Source organism: Dreissena polymorpha, chromosome 1 (genome assembly GCF_020536995.1).
Source record: "Dreissena polymorpha isolate Duluth1 chromosome 1, UMN_Dpol_1.0, whole genome shotgun sequence".
Lineage (NCBI taxonomy): Eukaryota > Metazoa > Mollusca > Bivalvia > Myida > Dreissenidae > Dreissena > Dreissena polymorpha.
The window spans coordinates 57,059,801-57,085,378 of record NC_068355.1 but is presented as its reverse complement, the minus strand read 5'-3'; the positions used below and the strand labels follow the sequence as shown (position 1 = coordinate 57,085,378).

The 25,578-nt window shown below is 34.6% G+C and overlaps 1 protein-coding gene across 3 annotated transcripts in view; it reads right to left on the bottom strand.

Moving 5' to 3' along the window:
- Positions 1 to 25,578, bottom strand: part of LOC127881603 (uncharacterized) — a 638,632-nt gene that overhangs the window by 134,948 nt on the left and 478,106 nt on the right. For 2 of the 3 annotated variants that reach the window (XM_052429635.1, XM_052429615.1), the window contains one exon: positions 7,105 to 7,260. The exons of the other annotated variant lie outside the window; for it this stretch is intronic. In XM_052429635.1, coding sequence (XP_052285595.1) covers positions 7,108 to 7,260 — 153 coding nt within the window. In that variant the 3' untranslated portion in view covers positions 7,105 to 7,107. Of the gene's footprint in view, positions 1 to 7,104; positions 7,261 to 25,578 lie in introns of those variants that run through there. 3 annotated transcript variants of the gene reach the window in all.

Below are 25,578 nucleotides of genomic sequence, written 5' to 3'. Positions count from 1 at the left end.
GGCTTTTCAAAGCTCTTTCCTCCATACCCCCGACATCAATGGTCTTCATAAAAACCCAACAATGTGCTTTTCGAATGTCATTTGTTTTCTGTACCCAGGAATATTCAGTTAACCACCCTGGTTTGAAACGACACTTCCCCATTGCTGCGTTTTCACTCGCGAAAATTGATCACAATGGAGAACCTCTGACGTAGCACACATAATCTGTGACGTGTACACATAACATTTCGTACTCAATATTGTACGAAACTTATATTTCGTACTCAACTTTTTGCGCGAAGGAATCTATGATACATTTTCGTAATATTTCCCATAAGAACGATTTAAGTTTGTAATTAAAGCCATGATAAAAGTAATTTTGAGCAGAAATAAACATTTTCAAGGCTTTTTTACATGAACTAAGCACTTTTCAAGCACTGTTTTAAGGCCAACCTTTTTTCAAGGGCTTTTCAAGCCTAGGACTCGTTTTCAAGCACTTTTCAAGCCCTGTGCGAACCCTGTGTCTTAAAAAGAATGAAACAAATTATTCAACGTTTAATTCTTTGTGAGATTCTTCATGATGTCAACAGCGAGAACTAACTGTTAGCGTTAACTGTTTGCGTTACCATATGTACTGCTATAACGTCTCGCTTCTGTAACACTCATCCCACTCGGGCACTAGAGCTAAACAAAACTACTCGGGCTTGCTTGGGGAAATCTCGACGCGGACATTTTGGTTGTTCATAACAGCGCGTGAAAACTTGACGTGCTGAGGATTTATTGCAGAACAGACTTGTGTAACGATGCTGACCCTTTGTGGCCAGAGGTCCAGTGGGAGGAGCTAGGGATCAGGGGAGGGAAAGGATGGTTCTGTATTGGGGCTCCTGCAGGCCAGACTTGTGCTGTTGCTTGGCCAACTCGATATCAATGCTGGTGCTCTCCTGAAAACAACAACACTAGAGTGGGGGATATGAACTTGTAATACATTTTTATATTACAATTTATAATACACTACATATATGCCTCTTGATTGGATGTGAAGGTTTTCAACAGCAAACCATAATTATCTGAATTTCTAATTTGGCATTTCATTGGTGCCTTGTCCTAAATAGCAATTAATGAAAATTAATGCAATTAAACCATTTCATATTCAAACATTAAAAGTGTTGGATATGCTTTTATAACCTGTAAATTCATAATAATTATTCTTACTTAACTTTCAGTGTAATTTTATAAGCCAAATTGCCGCTCATCAATATTAGAAGCTTTCTTCCCAGATTAGCATGTGAAATCCACATAAGCAAATCAGGGAGGACACTTTCTGACGATACTGGATGTTCACAAAAGAGGATACTTATTTTCAACAAAACATACCTTTAAAGAGGTAATTGTTGTCCCTAAGTAGCCTGTGCAGACTGCACAGGCTAATCTGGGACTACAATCTAAGCACATGCATTAAGCCCTATTATTTCACAGCGTGGCTCATTGATGTTTTTAGCCAGTTTTTTCCAGCATAACAACACAAAAGAATGGAAAATCTTTTTGTTAAAAATAATAAATTGTTTATTGTACTCATAATCATAATCGGTTAACTTTTACAATTCTTTCACAAAGGTTTTACTGTTAATACAAGTTTCAAAAAGCTAATTCGTTGAATTGATATCCCCCGCCAATATGCTTCTGGACACAAAAGTGTTATATTAGACACTCAAAAAAGCATTTTTTCAAGATACAAAGGGCCATTACTCCGTTATTAAGAAATGGTGTACAATGCCAATGGGTGTGCATCATTCTCTTATCCATATATATACTCATACCAAGTTTCCATGCAATCCGCTTAAGCACTTTCAAGATATGGCTCCGGACGAATGGACGGACAGAAAGACGGACGGACAACGCCAAAACAATATCCCTCCACCTATGGCGGCGGATAATAATAAATGGGAGGCAACAACTTCATATAAATGTATTCCCAAAGTTACAAAAACACACACACCATTTTAACCATGCCTTTACAGGTCTTTGGTGTTAAACTCGGTTTAAATTCACACTAGACAACAGTTCCAAAGTAAACCATCATGTCATGAAAGTTGCAAGACATATTACAAATTAATAAAATATGAAACAATTTAATGGCAACAACTCACTGCTGGTACATATTGACAGTTCTCTCCCTTGTTAGTGTAAGCTAAATTAATTAAAGGCCACAATATACTAAATGATTTCCTTATATAATTCAATGTAAAAGGGACAACTTAAAGAGAAAATAAATGCAACATTTTGAACATAGAGACCACCATAACCATACTTTTTCTGAAAGTTCATTTTAAGCTGAATTGATTTGAGCAATAAAAAAGATATGTCATGTTAAAACCAAACATTAACTTTACTCAAATCAAACTCTACTTCTGTTGCACCATAAATTTTCCGGCCATTTTCTAGTGCAATGTAATTGTTTTCAGGTCAAACTTGTACTTAAGTCTCTAACTTTATAATATGTCAGGGATTAAGTAGTGAGCACCTTTTCTTTCCTTTCCAATATATCCAAGAGATAAAAGCCAGAACACAAGTCTAAAGTGTAAAACATGGCTTCGAGTATAATATGATTTTTTTTAACGAGTACAGCCCTACATGAAACGATTATTTAGTATAATGTTACCTATAAGACAACCTGAACTGTTTAAAACGCAAAAAATATGCACTTCCTTATCATTTTGCAGATCGATCCTTCAGGTAGAAATGTTTTAACAATGAAAATTATTATAATAATGCCTAACTAGACATATGGCTTCCATTGTCGGTGCTTAGATTTATAAAGGGCTTTCAAGAGCAAATAACATTAACTTATATAACAGAATACAGTAAATATACTGTAAACTTCTTATATGCTATATCGAAGAAGAAATATAATATTATTAAAACGTGTTTGGGCTTCTTTCAGTGCGAATTTGTGAGTTTAGAGGTGCTCAATACGATTTTCTGTACTTTTTATTATCCCCCGCCATAGGCAGAGGGATATTGTTTTGGCATTGTCTGTCAGTCCTTCCGTCCGTCATTCTTTCTGTCCCTCCGCCCGTCTGTCCGGAACCATATCTTGTAAGTGCTTTGGCAGATTTCATTGAAACTTGGTATGAGTATGCATATGGATAAGAGGATGATGAACGCCAAATAGCATTGTACACCATCAGTTAAAAATAGAGTAATGGCTCTTTGTATCTTGAAAAATGCTTTTTGTGTGTCCAGAGCCATATTTGTGAAGTGCTTTGGCGGATTTTATTGAAACATGAAGAGTATATATTTGGATAAGAGGATGATGCACGCCAAATAGCATTGTACACCATCGGTTAATAACAGAGTTATGGCCCTTTGTATCTTGAAACATTGTTGTTTTGAGTGTCAAATATAATACTTTTGTGTCCAGAAGCATATTGGCGTGGGCTATCAATTCAACGAATTTGCTTGTTTTAATTATTTTCCCATACAAATTTCCCCATTTAATTATTTTTCTTTACACTTTTCAATACTTGTTAACTCCATGAAACAAAACGCATTTATTCCATGCAACTAACAAGAACACACAATATCCTGTGAAAAAATGGTGGTTTTATGTAAATCATGCTCCTTTGTGATGGGCCTGTTTTGACAAAAAAAAACAACACTGTATACACAATGAAAACTCAACACCTCCTCACAAACAGACTCTATACGGCATTAGATGGAATAGCTTCCAATCAAATAGGCTTAATTAAATATCTCACAACTTTATAAAAACTCAAGGCCTGCATGGGGATGACAGAAATTATTGCGGTGTTGTGCTTTTGAGGTGTCTGTATCGGTGAGTTGGAGCTGGAGAAGGGTTTGAGTTATTGATCATCAAGTAAAATAAGTTGTACTGAAAACACGATATACACAAGAATAGACGCCATTTTACCTTCTGTGAAATCATATCATATCATTCTCGTCCACTTCACTTATTTATACACTGCAAAAACATTATTATTCGCGGGACATTATTTTTTATTGATTTTAAGGTTTGAACGATCCAGAAATTAAATACAAACACACTGGCAAATAACTGACACAAATTTCATATTTATTGTTTCCAAACTGAGAAAGTCACGCATTAACTACCATGTCCATGAACGTATTTTTTAAACCACGAAATAACATGCGGACGAATATATATGATTTTACAAAAAAACAAACAATTTAAAAGAATATTTTACCTTATGTTAATTCATACCATTCTTTTTCACCTGACATCTTAATGAACAGGAAATACACAAGCAGGGCTTTTCCTTGAGTATTCATGGGTCTGTTAAACGGACCCATACCCAAAGTGTGTTATATGCTGTTCCTTATGAAAATTATATCTCAATTATGTTTCAATTAGATCTCACAAAGTTTATAACTATTATAATAGGATGTTATTCCTATAATTTGAAGTATTATTAAAACTTATTAAATGTGCTTTTCCCAAATCAATGGACTTTTAGCACGAAACAAATTCAAAATCCCAAAATTGCATTTTTTCCTAAAGTGGCCAAGAAAAGGCCTGACAAAGCGTCTCTTTTACCTTCTGCGTCATGCTTGTCCCCCAATTCCTCAGCATCATTGTCCCGACTCAGCAGCAACTGGAGCAGCAGAATAGCTTGATGTATAGACAATCCCAGAAATCGATACGTCACGGATTACCCGCCCCTGAATACTCTCGCGCGCCTCCAAAACGGTACTGAAAAAATAAACATGGACCTATATATGTGTGTATAGGTCCCTACGCAAAACAAGGAAGCGAAACGGGTTAATCAAATATATTTGAGGATTTAAAGAGTTTCTGTTATTGATCTGACAACCAGATAATAGTTCGTGTTTTTTTTATTAATATAAATTACGTAATTAGTAGAAATAAGGTTCATCTGCATTCGTTTAAGAGTAATAACACACAGCATGGACATGGACCTATTTGTGTAGGTCCCTGGCATGAATAAGGTCTTGATTGTCATTTAACATGTTATTTAAAGGTGACGCATGATATCTTATCTAAATTTCGGTATCAACACATGTGCAGACATGTGGTGTCACGAGCAAACCCATAAACGCTTTTAATCCACACTTGGAACATTGCCTCCCATTGAGCGAATTCGTTCGCGCCTTTATCGCTGATGTTTTTTTCAAGAGATGTATGTTGCTGTCATTTATAATACGTAATTAAAGAAAAATAAATCACTTATTTTGTGCGTGTTTTTTTTTAAGCGTAAATTTAGATCGTTTTACGAACATTTAATAAAGACATACGTTTAGGAAATCTAGAGAACACAATTAGAACTATTTAAGTTTATTTAAGGCTCATTATTTTTCATGTTGAACATTTCAATCGTGAATTAAGATGTTATTAAGAAAATTTAATAATATTTCAGGCAACATGTAAAACGTTATTTAAATAATATATAAGAAAGTTGTAGACAAAAGCTGATATGTCCTTTTCAATAAAAAAGTATGACATATCCTGACATCTTACACAGTTTTGCAAGCGAATAACTCCGATACTTGTTCATTTAAATCACAAAATTCATTTCCGGCTAGATATTTTTGTATTAGCTTGAGAGCGATTTTTAAATAAAAAGATTGCTAAAAACCACTTTAGTTTTAGACTAAACTAGATACATTATTTAAATTAAAAAAAAATCTCTACCTGAAAATCATACAGAGTTTCGATAACAAAGATTTACGAAACAATTTTAGAATCACAAACTTCATTTCTGCTATAGATTTGTATATTATCTTTAAAATGACACTTACAAGGGAAATATTAATAGCGAAATGGTAACTGTTTAGACAAACATAGAGATGTATTATTCAATTAAAGAAGTCGTCCTAAGTCTTGAATCTCACCACATTTCTTAATGAATATCTCCAGAAAGTATAGAAAGTACGACATTTAATTAGAAATAATATAGGCTTAAACAAAGGTAGATATCAATTTAATTGTCTACATCGATCTTAAATCTAATTAATATCAAAGGTCTATCCTAAAAATATGGTCTGAATGGATGTTTCCAATCTTTATATATTGATAGATCTTTGTTAATATCTCCGGCACTATTTACGCTTAAATCACAACGTTTACTTCACACTTTAGATATTTCTATACCTTTATAATTATGCTTGAATAATTTTATTCCATTAAGAAATTACTTAATTTTATACAAAGGCATTATATGCTGAAAGGTTTGCTTAAAAATGCCAACTCGGCCTTAAACATTACGTGTTGTCACTGAATATTGTTGCAGAGACACATATTTTATGAATCTATCGTGTATATTTTTACTTTAAATTATATTGATTTACGATGTGATACATATCGACACTTGGTTTCATGTTTCACTTGTTTTCAATCCTAATGTGCGAAGTCATAAAGTACTGTTTATTGGAATAAAGCGGGTGTACACTATGATAACGTTGTAATCTGTCAAATTCTTCAGTACCGTTTTCAATCGCGGGTTACGTAATAGCCCATATTATCGATTCTGGGATTGTCTATTTCTTGTATGTATATTTAGGACTCACACACATTTATATAAATGTAATAAAAATCAATAAGACATGTTCAACATCATAAAATTTGGCAAATTAATAAATCTCACATCAAGTGTTACCTTTCTGTAAACATTGCGTAAAATATCAATATCTACTCCTCCAAAGATTACTTAAACAATGTCATACTTTATTAAAAAAGTGTTCATCCATATACATTTCTTACATGGCATCATGGTGTTTATAGAAATAAAAGTCTAAAAATAGCCTCAGTTGCTATGTACATGTCCATCTATGTACAAATATTACATGTTCAGTTGAAATGCTTTGTTTTTTCATGCAAGAACTTTAGTTTACAAGAACTAAATTGTAGGACCATAATGGCACAAACGTTATGACAACATAACATAATATGCATTAGATTTAATGTTCAAACAAAACCCCTCACATTGTGTAATCAGATAACAATATGTGCACATAAATTATTTGTATCTTTTAACTACACACTTACACTACAATGTTTGTATGCTAAACAACACATTTTCATTGAAATACTAATCACTAATTTCAACAACTAATACATACATGTACACACTATTCCACTCTGATCACCAGGATGTTGTTGTCCTCCCACAGTCCCACAATGATGGATGATGTTGTGCTGCTGTAGCAGACTGACCATGGCCACATCACTCCATCCTCCTCAGTAGCAAGAGTAGCCAGCTTACTCTTCCCCTCCCAGCCCACCTGTAGTACAGTGTGGGACTGCCATCCACAGACTAGCACCTGGCCTGCAGGGGTCACATGTAGACCACGTGGGTACTCTAGTGCTGGGTCTGTGTATGTAGCCAGGCGTGTGCCATCCCTGGCCAGGGTGAGAAGCTTGTCCTGGTACCTGCTGGTGATGTACAGCCTGTCTCCTGTGGGACTCACAGCACACTTGTATACTGCCAAACAGAGTAACATCAAGATATTGAATTACTGTAAATATTAAATAATCTTAACATACTGCAGTGATATTGTATTACGCATATGTTGCTATAAAGAGGCCTTTACACATCTAAAATATATGCATACATTTCAATGATTCAATAGTTAAGCGTGACAATAAACTTCAGTAGCAGAGCTATTTAGTTAACGTTTGACATGTTGAAATGCGACTGTTGAGTAAGATATGAATTGAAGTAAAACAATTACACAGATGAAAACAATTACACATACTGAAACAATTGCACAGTTCAATCAACAGGTAAACATAGTGTTCATGTACAATCATTAAACAACCACAAAATTAAGACAAGGTCAGAAAGTGTCTCTTTCCCAGGAACACAGTTTCTATTTATAGACATGCCATGTAGTGACAGTCAAAATACTTCATTACTCATGTTTATAAATCAATATTTCTGAATCTTGTATTGGCTCCTGTAGCATTCAATGGGCACATATGAATTATAGAACAAATAGTTTATAATACATCAGTAGGTTTTATGCTATTACATCTGAATTTTATTTTATTATCATCTCACAAAGTATATAACTATAATTTATATGATTTTTTTTCAAAATAACAAGATAAAGGCCTAATGGGTAAATATCTGTTGATTAAAAAAATATATCCCAATTCTGTTAATTTAGTCAATAAAAATTCCCAAATTTGTCATTGTATGGATTTAAAATAACACAATTTGACTAGACTCGTTTTCCCACAATGGCTAGACAAATCCCTGTACATAATACAAATGTTATCAGGACGGATTCACCATGATTCTTACCTTTATAATCAAAATTATAGAGTCTGCAGATCAGTTTGCCACTCAGTGTGTATTTGTACAGTTGTACACTAGAGGTGACAAAAAGGTCTCCTTGGTGATGGGCAATACCTGCACATTCATGTTGTAACTGAAACTTCCTGCCAGGAACAAGCTTTCCCTGGTTGACAGTGATAAACTGGACCTCATGTATGTTGCTATTATTCACAGCCACAGCAACCTCACTGGGTGTGATCAAACAAATGTCAAATGGCCAAGCATTCACATCCCAGTGACTCACCACCTGGTACTGCTGGTTCAGAAGCTTGACTTTCTTATTAGAAAAGTCTGCAACCAGGACCTGTCCGTCTGGGAGAGCACATATGCCTGTGATACCACATGAATTTGAATCACTTGGTATTCTCACATTGTGCACAGACTTCCGCTGGACGTTAAACGCCTTGTCTGACATTCGTAGCAGAGTCAATGCCTGTTGTATTATATGCTTACATTTTATGCTGGCTATAAGACAGAGCTCCTTATTATCTCCAATTTTCTGAAAACTTTCATGGAATTGTGACAAGTCATTGTGAAGAGTTTTGCATTTATCAATAGAACTTGTAACTGACCCTCTAATGCTTATAACTTCATCTTTCATCTCGTTAAGTTCCTTCGTAGTAATATTATCGAATTCATTCACGATAGAGACAACACTCCTACACATCTCTTCTTTTAAATATTGCTCATTTCCGCCTGATGTACCCACATAATTATTATCACATTTATCTATATAAGTATTTAAATTGCCACGCATTTGCTCTATCATAACTGCACTATGTTCCCTGTATGTTCTCTGCAATAACTGAATGCTGGCCTCCTGACTGATTTGCAGGGTTTTAATTTCCCCCAGGACAGTTTCCAGCTCCACTGACAGCCCCTCTAGGCCTGAGGGCTGCGAGTTGGTCAGCTCCGAAATCTGGGTCACTTTACTGCAGTGGCTGATGCTTCAAACAAGTATAAAGTGTTAAATAAAAACATACATGGAATATAAATTAACGCTTCTTGGGCTTAATATGGGGGTATATAGATTTGCACTTTTCCATCCATCTGCATGACTTTTGTCGTATATAACTCAACATGTATTTCTGCAACTTAACAAGTACAGTAACCAGGCATGTGAGCTAATGTGCACCTCTATATTTTGTTTCTGTTGTTTTCATCATAATTGTAGTAGTGTCTCCTATTTAGACAAAAATGACATTTTAAAATATGTGAAGAGTGTAAAATAAACAAGGGCTGTTTATAAAACATGCATGCCCCCCATATGGGCTGTCAGTTGTAGTGGCAGCCATTGAGTGAATACGTTTTCTGTCACTGTGACCTTGACCTAGTGACCTAAAAATCAATAGGGTCATCTGCGAGTCATGATCTATGTACCTATGAAGTTTCATGATCCTAGGCGTAAGCGTTCTTGAGTTAACATCCGGAAACCATTTTTCTAAGTTGAGTCACCGTGACCTTAACCTTTGACCTAGTGACCTGAAAATCAATAGGGGTCATCTGCAAGTCATGATCAATGTACCTATGAAGTTTCATGATAATAGGCATAAGTGTTCTTGAGTTATCATCCAGAAACCATTTTACTATTTCGGGTCAAAGTGACCTTGACCTTTGACCTAGTGACCTGAAAATCAATACGGGTCATCTGCGAGTCATGGTCAATGTACCTATGAAGTTTCATGATACTAGGCATAAGCATTCTTGATTTATCATCCGGAAACCATTTTACTATTTTGGGTAACCGTGACCTCGACCTTTGACCTTGTGACCTCAAATCAATAGGGGTCATCTGCGAGTCAGGATCAATGTACCTATGAAGTTCCATGATCCTAGGCCTAAGCGATCTCGAGTTATCATTCGGAAACCATCTGGTGGACGGACAGATGGACATACGGACAGACCGACATGTGCAAAACAATATACTCCCTCTTCTTCGAAGGGGGGCATAATAGTATTGCTTGCTACAAGAGGACTAACACTTTACATAAATATTTATCATTGTGTAATTTAACCCACATGCATAGTTTGGTATGTCTTTTTTCAACATACCCAGAGTTATGGCCCCTGTTTAGCAAAGAAATCACATTTAAAATTGTGTTGTGAGTAACTCAAAGAAAACAGCTGAAAAAGGGATTAACTATTCTTTAAGTATTACCCACCATGTGAAATTATGCACCTTGATATTTTTTTTAAGTTTTTTTTTTTACATAAGAAGAGTTATGTGACAGTCCCTTTAATCAAATGATAATATTTTTTCAATTGTGAGAATCGTTACTCAAATAGAGGGATACTTCTACAGTAACATATTAACCCTTAAAGCGCTGGAGCTGAATTTTAAAGGCCTTTGCAAACAGTTTGGATCCAGATGAGACGCCACAGAACGTGGCGTCTCATCAGGATCCAAACTGTTTGCTATTCTGATAGTATTCTTTGAAAAAAATCGAAGAAAATGCTAATTTTAGAAATTCTGCAGACGACATTTTAGCAGACGACAAATTTCCCAGCATGCAAAGGGTTAATCATCAGGTTAACTTGTGCAACTCCATAATTTAAGACATTTGTGCAGTTGTTGGACAAATTGGATTATAGAGGTATCCATGTACTCAAAACAATGTTCTAGTTGTTTATACTGTTTCAATTTTAATATTGTAAACCTTGACCACACTATCAATCATAACAAATGCAAGAAAAAAGGCATGACTTTTAGTTTATGTATATTCCCACACATTTTTAAATAAGCCATCGATGAAAGTCAATAAATTGTTCACAACCACCTGTCTTAAGTGGATTAAAAGTCAATGAATGAAAGCATTTAATAAAGGCAGTACTGTAATATATATGAAGAATGTCCAATTGTCCTACATGTACAGTGTTTTATGATAATGAAAATCTGTTTAAAATATTGTTATGATTGGTATAACAGGTACTAAAACTGACTGCGACACCTTTATACATGTAATTTCATGTTATAAGCTTGTGACTTTTGACCTATTGACCTAAACATGGATTTACCTCTAAATCTTCTTCCATGTAAACATAAAATATGTTGCATGGTTGTAAGTCAAAGCATTCCCTAGATATCATGTGGAAACAATTTGTCTACAGACCAACCAAAAGGGACCAAAGGACAGATGCCAACCAAAATAACCCTGCTTCTTAAAAGAGGGTCCTCTATTTCATAAAGTCTCAGCATGAACAATCTAGCCTGTGATGTATGGCAAGCGAAATGCACATTAATTCCTTAAACCACGGTTTAACAGTTAACTATATAGTTAAGAGACTTTGAACCCGGGTTCAAAGTGCCGTTTGCACATTAAATCCTTAAACCCGAGTTCAAGAGTTTGAACTGCAGTTCAAAGTCTCTTAACTCTATAGTTAAGAGAGGACCAATGAAATCGCGGCATTTACCTTCTATATATAGCTAATTGTGGTTTAAGCTCCGCTGATTGGTTGTCTCTGAATTATGTAGATAAGAGATTTGTATCTATTTTTAGACACACTTTGAACTGCGGTTCAAACTCTTGAACTCGGGTTTAAGGATTTAATGTGCAAACGGCACTTTGAACTCGGGTTCAAAGTCTCTTAACTCTATAGTTAACTGTTAAATAATTAATGTGCATTCCCCGCGTCTTAACCCCAGTTTAAGACTTTGAACCGCAGTTTAAGACTTTGAAAAATAGGCTTTTAGGTGTTTGGTTGTCTCTGCACATTAATTATTAACCAATTAACCAATTAACGCCCGTCGTTTCGTCATGTGATATTGTTTTGTTCCTGGCGCATGTCTATCAAGATGGCGGCGGATGAAGTTAGTGAATTATTACGTACGTTTGAAACAGCATTCCAAGATATAGAAAGAAAACTTCAAAGTGGTTTTGCAGACAACGCAGACTTCGTCAAAAGTGTGAGGTTATTGCAGCAAATAAGGTTATATTTATATATTTTCTTGGTGATCCTTTTATGGTATAAATCTGATAGAAATACCCCTAACCGAAATACAGTCGATTCGGATTGGTGTACAGTTTGTCAATCAGCTCATGAAAATCAGCAGTTCCGATTAATTTGTCAAAAAACTGCATATGCCGACTGGTCTAACCTGTTATCATACAAAATAAATTGTACCCTTTTTTTTTTACATCATCTCACATTGACACTAAATCCCGAAAGAAATTATTGTGGACTGGACTTGTGAATTAACGTTTTTTGCCATGTTATTCTAAACTGGTTGACTGACTGAACAGTCAAGTTACAATTACCGGATCATTACCCATAGCGGATCACTTTGATGTTCAAGACCATGCGTATCGCGATAAATAGTTGACATTTTTAGATGATATTTTGCACACAGCATCTTCAAGGCTGTTTTTTTTAAAACGCATTGATTGAGTCATAATCGGAGCTATTCGTTGTCAAACATTTTGGTATGTTTTGGCGACATGTATATACGACTTTGTTGACTGCCGTCTCGTTTCCAAATAGAGGTTTAACATTATTCGCGGCCACATTCTAAAACTCTGTTGGAAAGTAAAGAGTTTACGCATTAATTTAAAGGCCATTTAGTAGTCTTTCTCCCTGCAAAAGTCCGTTTCAGTTTTTATTCGTGTTTGAATTCAATGAACGAACACAAATAAGGACGAAAACAAACAACAAAATGATTGATTTTATGTAATCAACATATAGTATAACTGATTTGAACCTTTATATGTCTGTAAAAACTTACCTTGTTACAGATTAAATAAATCCTCTTGATAAATGTAATTGTTTTTATTTAATGGTTCACACGAATTTTGACACTCTTTGTTTAAACCTTTTTAACCCAGTGTTTAATTGCCCCTTTGTTCATCACAAACCGATTATCTCGATATGATCGGATACTGTCCAGACTAAAACAGGGTGTCATACATCTAGGCCTTTCCAGGGACCTATAATTGTTAAGGTCCCTAAATAAAGTTAAGCCACATGTGGCAGGTCATTAAACACAATTTATGATGCCTTCATGTCATCTCTTGGCATATTGAGCAGACATTTAAGCCAAAGTTTAAAGCCAAATACTAAACAGTTGCTTTAATAAAATATTTTAACATGTTTAAACAATGCTTGCCACCATAGGATGGCATATGCCCCTTTTTTCACATTTTTCGAAACCTAAACGCAAAGTGTAACGGAAAGACAGACGGACAGTGCAATCACTATATTCCCACTCTCGGGGGCATACAAAAAGACATTTGTCCGAAATGGATGAACATGAACTACATAGTATTATAGTATATATACTAGCCAGTTTAACATAATAATAACGTATTTAACGGGTACCGGCAAATGTAACCTCTGCTATTACGTTTAAAGATCGTACGATACTGCAGTGTTCGAAATATCACGAAAACAAGCAATCACGTTTGATCACAATAGGGATATAAAATACTTGCGTAAAATAAATTTAAAGTATAGATTTATGGTATCATTAAATGCTAGATTGTTGTCACTCATTATCACTTGTAAACAGATTTCAATATACAAGTACATGCAAAGACAGTTCAATTTGTAAAATATGCAGGTTTTTTTCATATATACGCGCGGAAACCCCTTGTTCAGGACCGTGAAACCGGCATTATTATTTATTGACCTTTTTGCCATTCCATAAAGCGTACTCTTAATTTAAGTGTTTGCTTTATTGAATGGCAAAAAGGTCAATAAATGGTAGGTGATTACGATCGAAAAAGACACGTTAAGATGTAGACTTTGTACAAAAGTGTATTTCGTTATTTATCTCCACAAAAAAGGCCGATTTATTCCTAGTTTACAAATGTGGTTTACCTACTATTAAACAATCGCTCCTTATCTAGGTATTTTTGTAATGCTTCATTTGATAGTTTGTTAATTTCATTGACTACAACTTTGTATTACACTTATGTCTACCTTGAGGCTGTTGTACATAGTATAATTAAGTTACAAATATAGTATTTTCTGTAAACAGTATTTGAGTGTGTCCAAGAGTATGATATAGCTGAGATCACTCAAATACTGTCAAATTCTTGCTTTAACTTATATTTTTATGGGCCCGTTTCATCAAACATCGTACGAAAAATTTTGAATACGATACGAATTTCAAAGAAACATTATTTTAACAGACCGAAGCATATTTTTGCTTATTTCTAGTAAAATCATTTATTTCATCATTTTCTTACCGATGGCTTATATCTTGCGGAGCTATTTATCAACAGCTTGTATATTTTTAGTTTTTAAATTTTAGTTATAAATTAAGATTGTCGTACGATCTTTGATGAAACGGTCCCATAAAAATATAAGTTAAAGCAATAGTGAAAGAGAATGTGGGAAAATGTAGCTAGAAATGGTTTTGAACATGCATAATTGTGTCGTTTTTTGAGAAAACTGGGCATAATGCTTATGCGTAAAGTGACACTTTCCGCCTTATCTGGATTTTCGCTAAGAAGAGACATCATTTAAACGAAACATTCCATAAAAGCGGAAATTGTCGTCCCTGATTAGCCTGTGCGGACTGAACAGGCTAATCTGGGATGACAATTTACGCATCAGCATTATGTCCAGTTTTCTCAGAACGCGAGACAATTATGTTTATGATTCATTTTATAGTTTGTTTATTTAATTAACTAAAAATTTGTATTACAATATGTCTACCTTGAGGTTGTTGTACATAGTATAATTATGTTACAATTATAGTATTTTCTGTTAACGAACAAATGCTTTTGTATCGAATACTATGCATTAATATTGTTTTCTACCAAATGTTTTCTTTTATGGATCACTTGTCCGTCGTCTGTCTCGTTAAAAAGTATTAATAGCATCAGTATGAAACTTTATACATTAATAGACCTCATTGAGTGGGAGTGCGTCGATGAAGAACTCTTAGCATCCCGCTTTGTTAAATTATTTATAATTAATGCATAACCATTATTCTTGTATTAGTTAAGTTAAATTGTCATTATAAAATGTTGTCATGCCATTTTTCCATTTTTCTTTTTTGTGTAACGTTTTGTAAATAAAGCTTTTATTTGTTGTTATTATTATTATTAATACGGATGTTTTAGTCCGGTCTGTTTTCCAAATCGTTACAATGGTATAGTGGCATCGGAGAGGTAGAATATATGATTTTGATTAATAAAGGATTTATATTATTAAACTAGTGTTTTTTTTCTTATTCTCTGTACAAAGCTTGATTATATGAAGATTTGCTACAGTGCATATTTATCAATGTATGCGGTTTCGTAAATAAATCGGAACTATCCACTTCCGGGTTAAGAAATTGAGATAATTTAGCGATTACATTCATAAATTTGGTAATAAAATGACAACATGAATTAACAACATACCTTATATCACCTTTTCTTCCCATGCAATACAGTGTCAACGGCTTAAACTCGTTGATAATTGAGAAATGTTATTCGACGAGATTGTTTTTTACCCATCATCGTCCCATGTCATTTTCAAGGTCAACCGGTGTTTTGTGAACACTCGCATCGCATAAAACCCATTGAAATATGTTATATTACACTTCGTTTTGGTTAATCGTCACCTTTACTTGATAGGACATTCGCATGGTGTGTCAAAACTTTCATTTTAGTATTTTTACTGTATATATTCAACAGTTAGATAATAAATGTACATTCCGCGCTTGTTAACCCCAGTTTAAGACTTTGAACCGCAGTTTACACTCTTGAATTCGGGTTTAAGGAATTAATGTGCAAACGGCACTTTGAACTCGGGTTCAAAATTTTTTAACTATATAATTAACTGTTAAATAATAAATGTGCATTCCGCGCCTCTTAACCGCAGTTTAAGACTTTGAACCGCAGTTTAAAGTCTCTTAACCCTATAGTTAAGAGAGGACCAATGAAATCGCGGCATTTACCTTCTATATATAGCTAATTGTGGTTTAAGCTCCGCTAATTGGTCGTCTCAGATAACAGATTTGTATCTATTTTTAGACACACTTTGAACTGCGGTTCAAACTCTTGAACTCGGGTTTAAGGATTTAATGTGCAAACGGCACTTTGAACCCGGGTTCAAAGTATCTTAACTATATAGTTAACTGTTAAACCGTGGTTTAAGGAATTAATGTGCATTTCGCTTGCCATAGTGATGAGTGGCTTATGACATGCAACCTCATGGTCTACTATGTCCCAATATGTTGTGTTGTTATTTTACCTATTGTCATTACTTTGCTTTAGTTGTTGTCACATGATCTATTTGTGGAAAAGAAAAGACGCCATTGTAAATTGTTTTAAAGAAGGATCTGAGAGATTGGTCTATTGTTTATTTATATGTGATATTGAAATACCATACAGTAGCAAGCCTAGTGGCAATGATGTTTGTTTTAAATTGGGATATATGAATAATAATTTTGCAATTTACTTTATACTACACAACATAACAAAAATTATAAGTATTCGCATTATTTGCAAAAAAAATGTTAAATGGCACCAAAGCAAGAGCCAATTGCTGTTCATAAGCTATTTTCACATTCAAAATGTGAATTTCCTAATGTTAATGAAATTCAAGATACAAAACATGTTTATGATTATATTACACACATTTTTTTACAGTATTAAAAGTGTACTTAATATTGAACACAGTGGACTGCACATTTTCAACAAATATACACACATTTACTTTTTGACAATGCTGGAACAGCAGCGTCCAAGGTTTGATAATCACCCTAAAAAATTTTACAATGGCGGCCTATGTTAAAGACCGAGCCAGTCCGATTGAGATAACTCGATTTTTCAGTTACTTCCCTTTTGCATACGCCACTGCGTAGAAGCATTGATAACATTCTCCTAGCAGAGTTGTCGTTCGTGTTTCAACATTCAACAATGGCCGCCTTAATGAGAGTCTCGAATCAAAACTTTCTTACTGCATACATTGGCTTGTTTCGCTATTTAGAAGTTGTCATTTAGGATATATGAATTATTTATTCACTAAATCTCCGCTTATGACAACAATAGTTGGAATTCGAAGGATATATACTCGATGTGAATGAAGGACTTTTTGGATCGTAACAGCTTGAAACGGCAAAACTGGCATACTGATTACTGGTATTTTTAGTTATCAATATAAGTCACATTGTGCTTTATAAATTGTATTCGAGCATTTTGAGACTTATTGAATGACTATGATACCCGATATCAACAGTTCATCGGGGATTTGCAGATCACCAAGCTGTCCTGAGATTCAACATTGATTTCAAACTCTTTACTGGTTAGTACTCTTTCTTAGTGTTAGTACTTTTTATCATTTTAAAGTTAAATGAACTGTGTCACAGTAAAAGAAACATTAAGCAATTGTGGCCAGTTTGGATCTAGATCAGCCTGCAGTCGCTTGAAAGCTGTTTTCTTAAAAGCGTTTTTCTGACAATAACAAATAATTTAATTGGATACTGATTTGACTGCGCTTTTCTAGTGACCTGGCTCAAATAATAGAATTGTCATTAATCAAATTATTTATTTCGAACATTAATCAATTGTTTTTCTTGTCCCTCGACTCCAGCACTTTCCTGTTGAGAATTGAATACTGCTAAAGGCGATGCTAGGGGGCGTGAGAGATGTTGCACCTTCCAGTATCGCTCGATTTTTCATTGTCAGCTCGGGTTCTACGTACATGTACATGTACCCCGGGTACTCTTAAGTATACTTACATGTATCCCGGGTACGGTAAATATACTAAAATGTACCCGGGAAATTTAACCCTAAATCAGTAGTTGTTGACTATTTTATTGTAATAATTATATATACACATCAGGGCTTAACACTAACTATTTTTCAACTAGCCCGTTCGGGCTAGTAAATGCAGAACCTACTAGCCCTGACCAATCTTTCATGTGCCCTGACCCAAGTATTATAAAAACCTTTATATTTATCATTCAACTTGTATTTTCTTGTGCTTGGAGATGCGCAAATATGATTAAATCATTCTTATTAGCTTGCCTTACTATATAATGCTATTGAATTCAATATTCATCTATTTAAGACAACTATTTGTAATCTTCACGCCATTTCTGGAGAAATTTTCTTGTTTTTTATTTCCTCATAATACTTTCTCTTTCTTTCCTCCTTCCCTTTTCTTTTCGTATCCGAGGAACCCCCATGCCCACCTGTAAAGCCAAACTTAAACAACGACATGAACATTAAAACCTTTTTTACATAGATTGCCGGGCTACCGTCTTAAAAGAAATGGTAAGTGAATCTTAGCAAAATAAATAACGTGTTACGGTAGTTGTAACAATTGTACAGGGTTAACTCTCTACTAAAAGCCGGGATCGACCATTAATATTAGTTTTGCTAATTGAATTGCGTAAAAATATTGTCAAAACACTAAATAAAGTCTCTATCTTCCTCTAAATGGATTTATTAATCGTCTAAAGGATGTAATAACTTTTCCATAATGACAACAAATTAAAATTATTTAAAATTGATTAATAACTATTAATTTTATAATTACTTTGTGTTAATGTCGAGTTTTATACCTTCATCATTCCAGACGATCCTGGGCGATCCCGGCTTTTAGTTTCAAACGTATTTTCATTGAGAAAACATGTCACTTCGAGGAAACCAATCAAAAACCATGTCTAGCGGCATTCCGTTTAAAAATAGGTACTGACGTTTTTTACCAGGAAAACCGCCGGGGATTTTCTGAATTGTCAGCCTCTTTCTGATTGCAATCAGGGGGTTCCGAATCTATTTCGAGATACGATCCATTCGTTGTCTCCGAACTCACTCTGGGATTTAATTGTCATCTGATCATACTGTATCAAGATTTTTGCATCTTTGAAAAGCTTATTTAAAACGCAGTTTATTGATATAGAACATATAATCCCGCCCAAAATACACACGACCGGTCGGGCATGTTCCTGGGACATTGGCTAGCCCGGACCAAGGTACAGGCAGTGAATGTCGTTCGGACGTGCCTTTAAGTGTTAAGCCCTGCACATTTATGTCAATTTTCTGTAGAACGGCCTCTATATTATCAGAACACATACTCAAAGAGCATGTTGATGCAGTGTTTTTTGAAGAGAAGTGTGTTTAAGTTAGCGGTTGCGCGTTTTACGACATCGGATTTTGGGCGCGAATACAACTCGGGTACAGTCTAATATGGACCGAGTACAATTAGGTTTATTTACCGTACCTGGGGTACATGTAAGTATACTTAGAGTACCCAGGGTATATGTAAGTATACTTAAGAGTACCCGGGGTACATGTAAGTAGTACCAGAGCCGACAATGACCAATCAAGCTCCATTATCCCTCATGAACCGACTCAAAAAACCAAGTCGGCAATATTTGACTTAATTTTTGGTTTGGTTGCTCTCGAGGGATCGAAAATTTCAGAATCTTCCTAAAAGCCCTACGGGTTTGATCCCCAGAAGCGACATTGAAAACTAGCATACTTTGTTATCTAAAAGGCTGCTAAACCTGATATACAATGATAATGTGAATTTTATCTCACATGATGTTCATGTTACAGGTCAATAATTGAATCTTTTATGAATAAAATGTATAAATGCTTGAAATGATTTTGTTTTACTTTACATCACCTAATTTATACAGTTCAGGTCCGTCCGTCAAGTTCATCGTATTCGTAGATGTACGTAGGCGTAGGTTGACATATACAGTATCAGGTAAACTAACATCTATATTTATCTTCACCTGTCCACCTGTCCACTCTCCTTTGTTATGCTAATTCCCCTCTAGCGCTGACCAATCGTATGTATATAACATCAATCGTTGATGCTATGCCTTGTTGATGTTGTATACGTACGATGAACGGCATTCTTTGATATTCATTAAATATATAGTATTTAAATATATATTTGCAGGTAAATTGCTTTAGTAACATTGTTTTATGTTTATGTATGTTTTTAGCCATTTTCATATTGTATTTTATGTAACATGTAAGTAAGATTGAATTACCTGTGCGACCTGTATTCAAGTATTCATAACATCCATCGTCGCCATTGTTATTTATGTTTACGTTGTTTACATTGTCGTCAGGTATGTATATAACATCAATCGTTGATGCTATGCCTTGTTGATGTTGTATACGTACGATGAACGGCATTCTTTGATATTCATTAAATTTATAGTATTTAAATATATATTTGCAGTTAGTTGTATTTTACCTGCCGTCAGACCAGCCTAAAAGAACCACGTACTGTAACATTCATCTGTCATATTATATAAAAACTTACAGCTGCAGTAGTAAACAACTGGACAATAATTAATGAACGCATCTTTCATTTGTCTTTGACACTTTGATTTTGACATGGCCTAGATTTAAATATGTGACTGGACTTTACCAGCACTCTTGTAACAGAGCTAAAGTTTAAATGTACCATTGAAGATCACCTAAATCCAGATTTGCTATTATAAACGTGTGGAAAGTTTTAAGGGTGTGACAAGTAAGCAAAAATTGGTCATTACTTAGAGGCTAACAACTGATCTATGACTGTATTAAAACAAGAAAAATCAGTGCCTGATTTAGATTTCCTTAGATAGTTCAATAAAAACTAAATTCATAAGCCTGGTAACAGTTTAACGGTAATGCTACCAATGTGTCACACCAGGGCCTTGAATTTGAAATCTAGGACATGCATGGTCATTTCTTCATGAAATCAGGACACAAAATTGTATTTTAAGTCCTTAATTGACCTGGCTATAGTTCTCAGATTATTATAAGCTCAATCAGTATATTTATATCATTATTTATGCTAAATGTGTATTGTAAACATATACACAATCATGCAGTTACATGATAGCAATAAATAATATCAAAGGTACCCATACTATAAAGGTCATTGACAAAGCCTATGGTCAAAATGTGAACACATTGAGCGTAATCGCCCTCTCGTGCCAGCAAAAACAATACGTTGACAGGTTGTCATTTTTGACAGTTCTACTTTCACTTTCATTTTGCGACATCAAACTATTAACAATTATGTGGCTGAGAAAAATATCGCCATTGCTTTTTATGCCCCCGGTAGGGTGGCCTATATCAGTTGAACTGTCAGTCAGTCAGTGTGTCAGTCTGTCCGTCCGTCCGAAAACTTTAATGGCCATAACTTTTTTAATATTGAACATAGCAACTTGATATTTGGCATACATGTGCATCTCATGGAGCTGCACATTTTCAGTTGTGACAGGTGAAGGTGAAGGTCATCCTTCAAGGTCAAATGTCAAATATAAAGCCTCTGTCTGTCTGTCCGAACACTTTTACATTGGCAATAACTTTTTCAATATTGGCGTGCATGCGTATCTCATAGAGCTGCACATATTGATTGGTGAAAGGTCAAGGTCATCCTTCAAGGTCAAGGTCAAAGGTCAAATTTTGCAATATTGAAGATAGCAACTCCATATTCGGCATGCATGTGTATGTCATGGAGCTGCACATTTTGAGTGGTGAAAGGTCAAGGTCATCCTTCAAGGTCAAAGGTAAAGTATATGGCTTCAAAGCTGCGCAGCAGGGGGCATTGTGTTTCACAAACACAGCTCTTGTTTAATATATTTTCTTCACATTTCTTCAAAAAACTTACATCAATACACGATTTTCTTCGTTAATTCAATCATTCCTGACAGACTTGTGTACATATTTTGCTTACATTTTGATGCGCGTAGGTAGAACCGCATTACCGCTTCCGAAATGTGTATTCATACTATTGCCTTCGAGGAACTTATCTGATGTTTGACGGAAAGGGCCGAAAATGTGCGAGTGTGGGTCAAGTTCCCCACAGGTACTACTTTCCCGTTCCCACATTTTTTTTTTCATTCCCAATTTTTTGTTTGTACCCAAAAAAAATTCGGTCCCAATTTTTTTGTTCCCAAATAATTTTTTTTGTACCCAAATATTTTTTCGTACCCAAATTTGTTTTCATACCCAAATTTGTTTCGCAAAATTTGTTTACCAAATTTTTTTTCTTACCAACATACACAATTGTGGTGATTGTGGTGATGTAGATAAACTTAACTTGATGCTTTTATATCCATCCTCTCAAAAGCATCGTCACACCAGTACTGTCAGTACTTTGATCTAAATTATTCAATAAAAACAAAGGTTTAAGTATTGTTGTGTTGTTTTTTTCCTTAAAGTCACATAATATCCACCGCATGAAATGTTTGTAAAAAGTTTATGTATTTTAAATCACATAATAGTGTTAGTAAATATAAAAAATAACCTGTTACTCTGTTTATCATACTTCAACGTCCCCGATTTTAAAGAAATAATGACAAAATTGCTAAAAAGCTGCAGTTTAAGCGGGAATGAAGATGACTTTTGTCATTTGACGTGTTAATAATGACATCATGAGCACGGGCACACTTAATATTTGCAAAAAATGTGTTTTTTTTCTGTTTGTGTTGCGTTTTATGTTTAAAATATATGACATCTTGGTATCAAATTGTTTGTTTTGTTGAAACTGATCTATTTTACTAAAAATGATTACTTTATAGCTGATTCCGAGTAATATGACCATCCTCCACACATGACTGATATAAGAACTTCCTGTTGACCGTGATATAAATAGTGAATATATGACTGGTGACTTTTGATATCACATGATATCAAAAGTCACCAACCATATATTCTATTTATTATGCCACATTTAAGTAAATAAAAAAATATTAACAAAACAAACAAAAACAAACAACGGCTTAATTTCATTGATGTACGGTAGTAAAATATGCAAATTAGTAGCAGCCTGATTACATCCGCTAGTGTCTATGCATATTTACACATAAAAAATAGTTTGCAAGTAAGCAACAAACAATAAAATTTAAACTCTCATAATTTAACTAAATAAAAAAATTGAAGCGAGAAATTGATACTTAAAATTACGATTTCTGCACTAAAAACGAATTACCAATATTCTTTATAATAACACATTCAACATGTACATGTACTTCCAAGTACACACCAACCGCTATTTTCAAAGTGAATGTGTAGAGTGAAAATCTCAAACAATAAAGACAATAACTAAATGGAACGGGATTTTAACGTAGTGCGCAAATTGGAAGTGATAAGAGTGATTTATTTTTCAACTTGTCCATCTCCGTAGTATACGTTTAGTAGTGAGATGTTAACCGTTTCGCTGCGAAGTCAAAGTGGGTGGGGAACACGACTGCTTGTGGATTTTGAACTTTCTAAGGAAGCTGCTTTTGTGCAATAATCAGGGATTTTGCAAGCTGTGTGTTTGGAGTTGGAGATATATTGCTGAGATTAATGATGTGTACGTTATTGTGACCAATGATATGCATGATATCAGTGGGAGAGCATCCTGAATCCCACATAGTCTGTGCAACCATATGTTTCCTGGTCGAGTGGTTGGTAAGTTTCATCCTTATACATACACATTACACATGTTTCATTATTTTTGCTATTTTTGACACCCATTTTCATTCTGATGAACCAACAGTCAGTGCCAGTAGTCCTACTGTCATTGGTCTGTGTGCTTGTTGAAAAAAGAATGGGTTGTTTAGCTCCGAAAAGCAATGGGGCTATTTTTTGGATAAAATTTCTGGCAGTGAGCTTTTCTCATCTTTGAGCAGCTACCTTTGCCCCCTCATTTTGTGAAAAAATGTGTCGCACACTGTTCATATTGTGAAAAAATGAGTCGCGCACTGTTCACAGTTGTGAAAAATGGGTGGTGACTATTCAACATTGTGAAAACATGAGTCGCGCATTGTTTAAAAGTCATAAAATATCAGTCGCAAACTATTGAAAATTGTGAAAAAATGAGTCGCGCAATGTTGAGTATTGTGAAAAATGAGTCACGCAATGTTAAAAATTGTGAAAAATTAGCCGCTTAATCTTGAAAGTTGTGGAAAAATAAGCTGCAAACTGTTCAAAATTGTGAACAAATTAGTTTTTACTGTTCAAAATTGAGAAAAAAATAAGTTGCACATTGTTCAAATTTGTAAAAATATGTGTCTCAAACTGTTCAAAATTGTGGGAAAAAAAATTGTTGCTATAAACTGTAAAAAATGTGAAAAAAATAGTTGCTTACTTTTTAAATATTGAACATTTGCATCGCAAATTCATCAAATTTGTGCAAAAAAAGCCATTTGCTAATGAAGAAAAAGTCCCTAGTCTATTATAAAAAGGTTTTCAGTTTAAAGAAATTCTTAATTATTTTTTATCTGCCATTTCATATGCCTATATTATCATTTTTAGATGGTCGCTTTAGCGCTAGATGTGAAATTCAGGTCGATACGGCCTAGGTATGATTAACCCAATACCCGCTTGCGTATACGCGCAAGAAAGAGTTGTATAATTTATGCAAGAGGTTTGAGTTCTCCAATTATGTGTATTCACAAATGGAAACATTATATTAATATCGTGTTACATTCAATATTTTCGAACGGTGTTTCATAGAAAAGAATCAATAAACAATGATCGTATTGTACGTGTCGCGGAGGAGATTGTTTATGAATGATTAAAATAGTCCACTTTCTGCTGCGTCTGCGTGACGTAGTATTTTCTCTCAGCTCATTCATAACTCTGCGGCTGGCGATAAACAAAGGGGAGTCCGGGTGAGAATAACGCACTAGTATAAGGTTACGCTTGTTTATATTCACAGGTCTCAATTAATAATACGTTGACCACGAGTTCAACAATTATTACAGGGATACGATAGACAACATAAAAAATGTTTCATAATCGCTGAAACTGTTGAAAAACATTTAAATATAACAAGAATATTCTCTAAAAAATGTAGTCTTGCTGTTTTGAAATAAGGTTTGGAATTTTGGTTTCTAAATAACTTAATTCAAAACAAAAGTTTAATAATAGTGTTTTTACTTGTTAGTCACATATTTACCGCATTATAATGTGTGTTATAATAGGCAAACCATACATTAGTAAAATTCAATCTGCCTTCGCACAAAAAGGAATGGGTCAAATGGGTGCTGCGTTTCCTTTGCTTACTTCAGTTAGAGGTCAATTCTTTACGTAATAGCAACCACAACTCTCCGGCTCCAAAGGAATTGCGGAGCGATAATAAAAGTCGTAGTCGCATGGTATTTGCGTTTAGCGTCCTTTTTGGTTACGTGGTTCTTTTTTCGCGGGTGTTTTGGCATTCATGATATGAGGCTATTAATAGATGCGCCTGTCGATAAACAAAGGAAAGTTTAGGGGTTATAACAACGCAATAGGTTACGCTCTCACATACAACTCAATGACGTAGTACAGGTCGTAAATTGAGAGATTCGGGAAAGTTGACGCTTATTTATATTCTC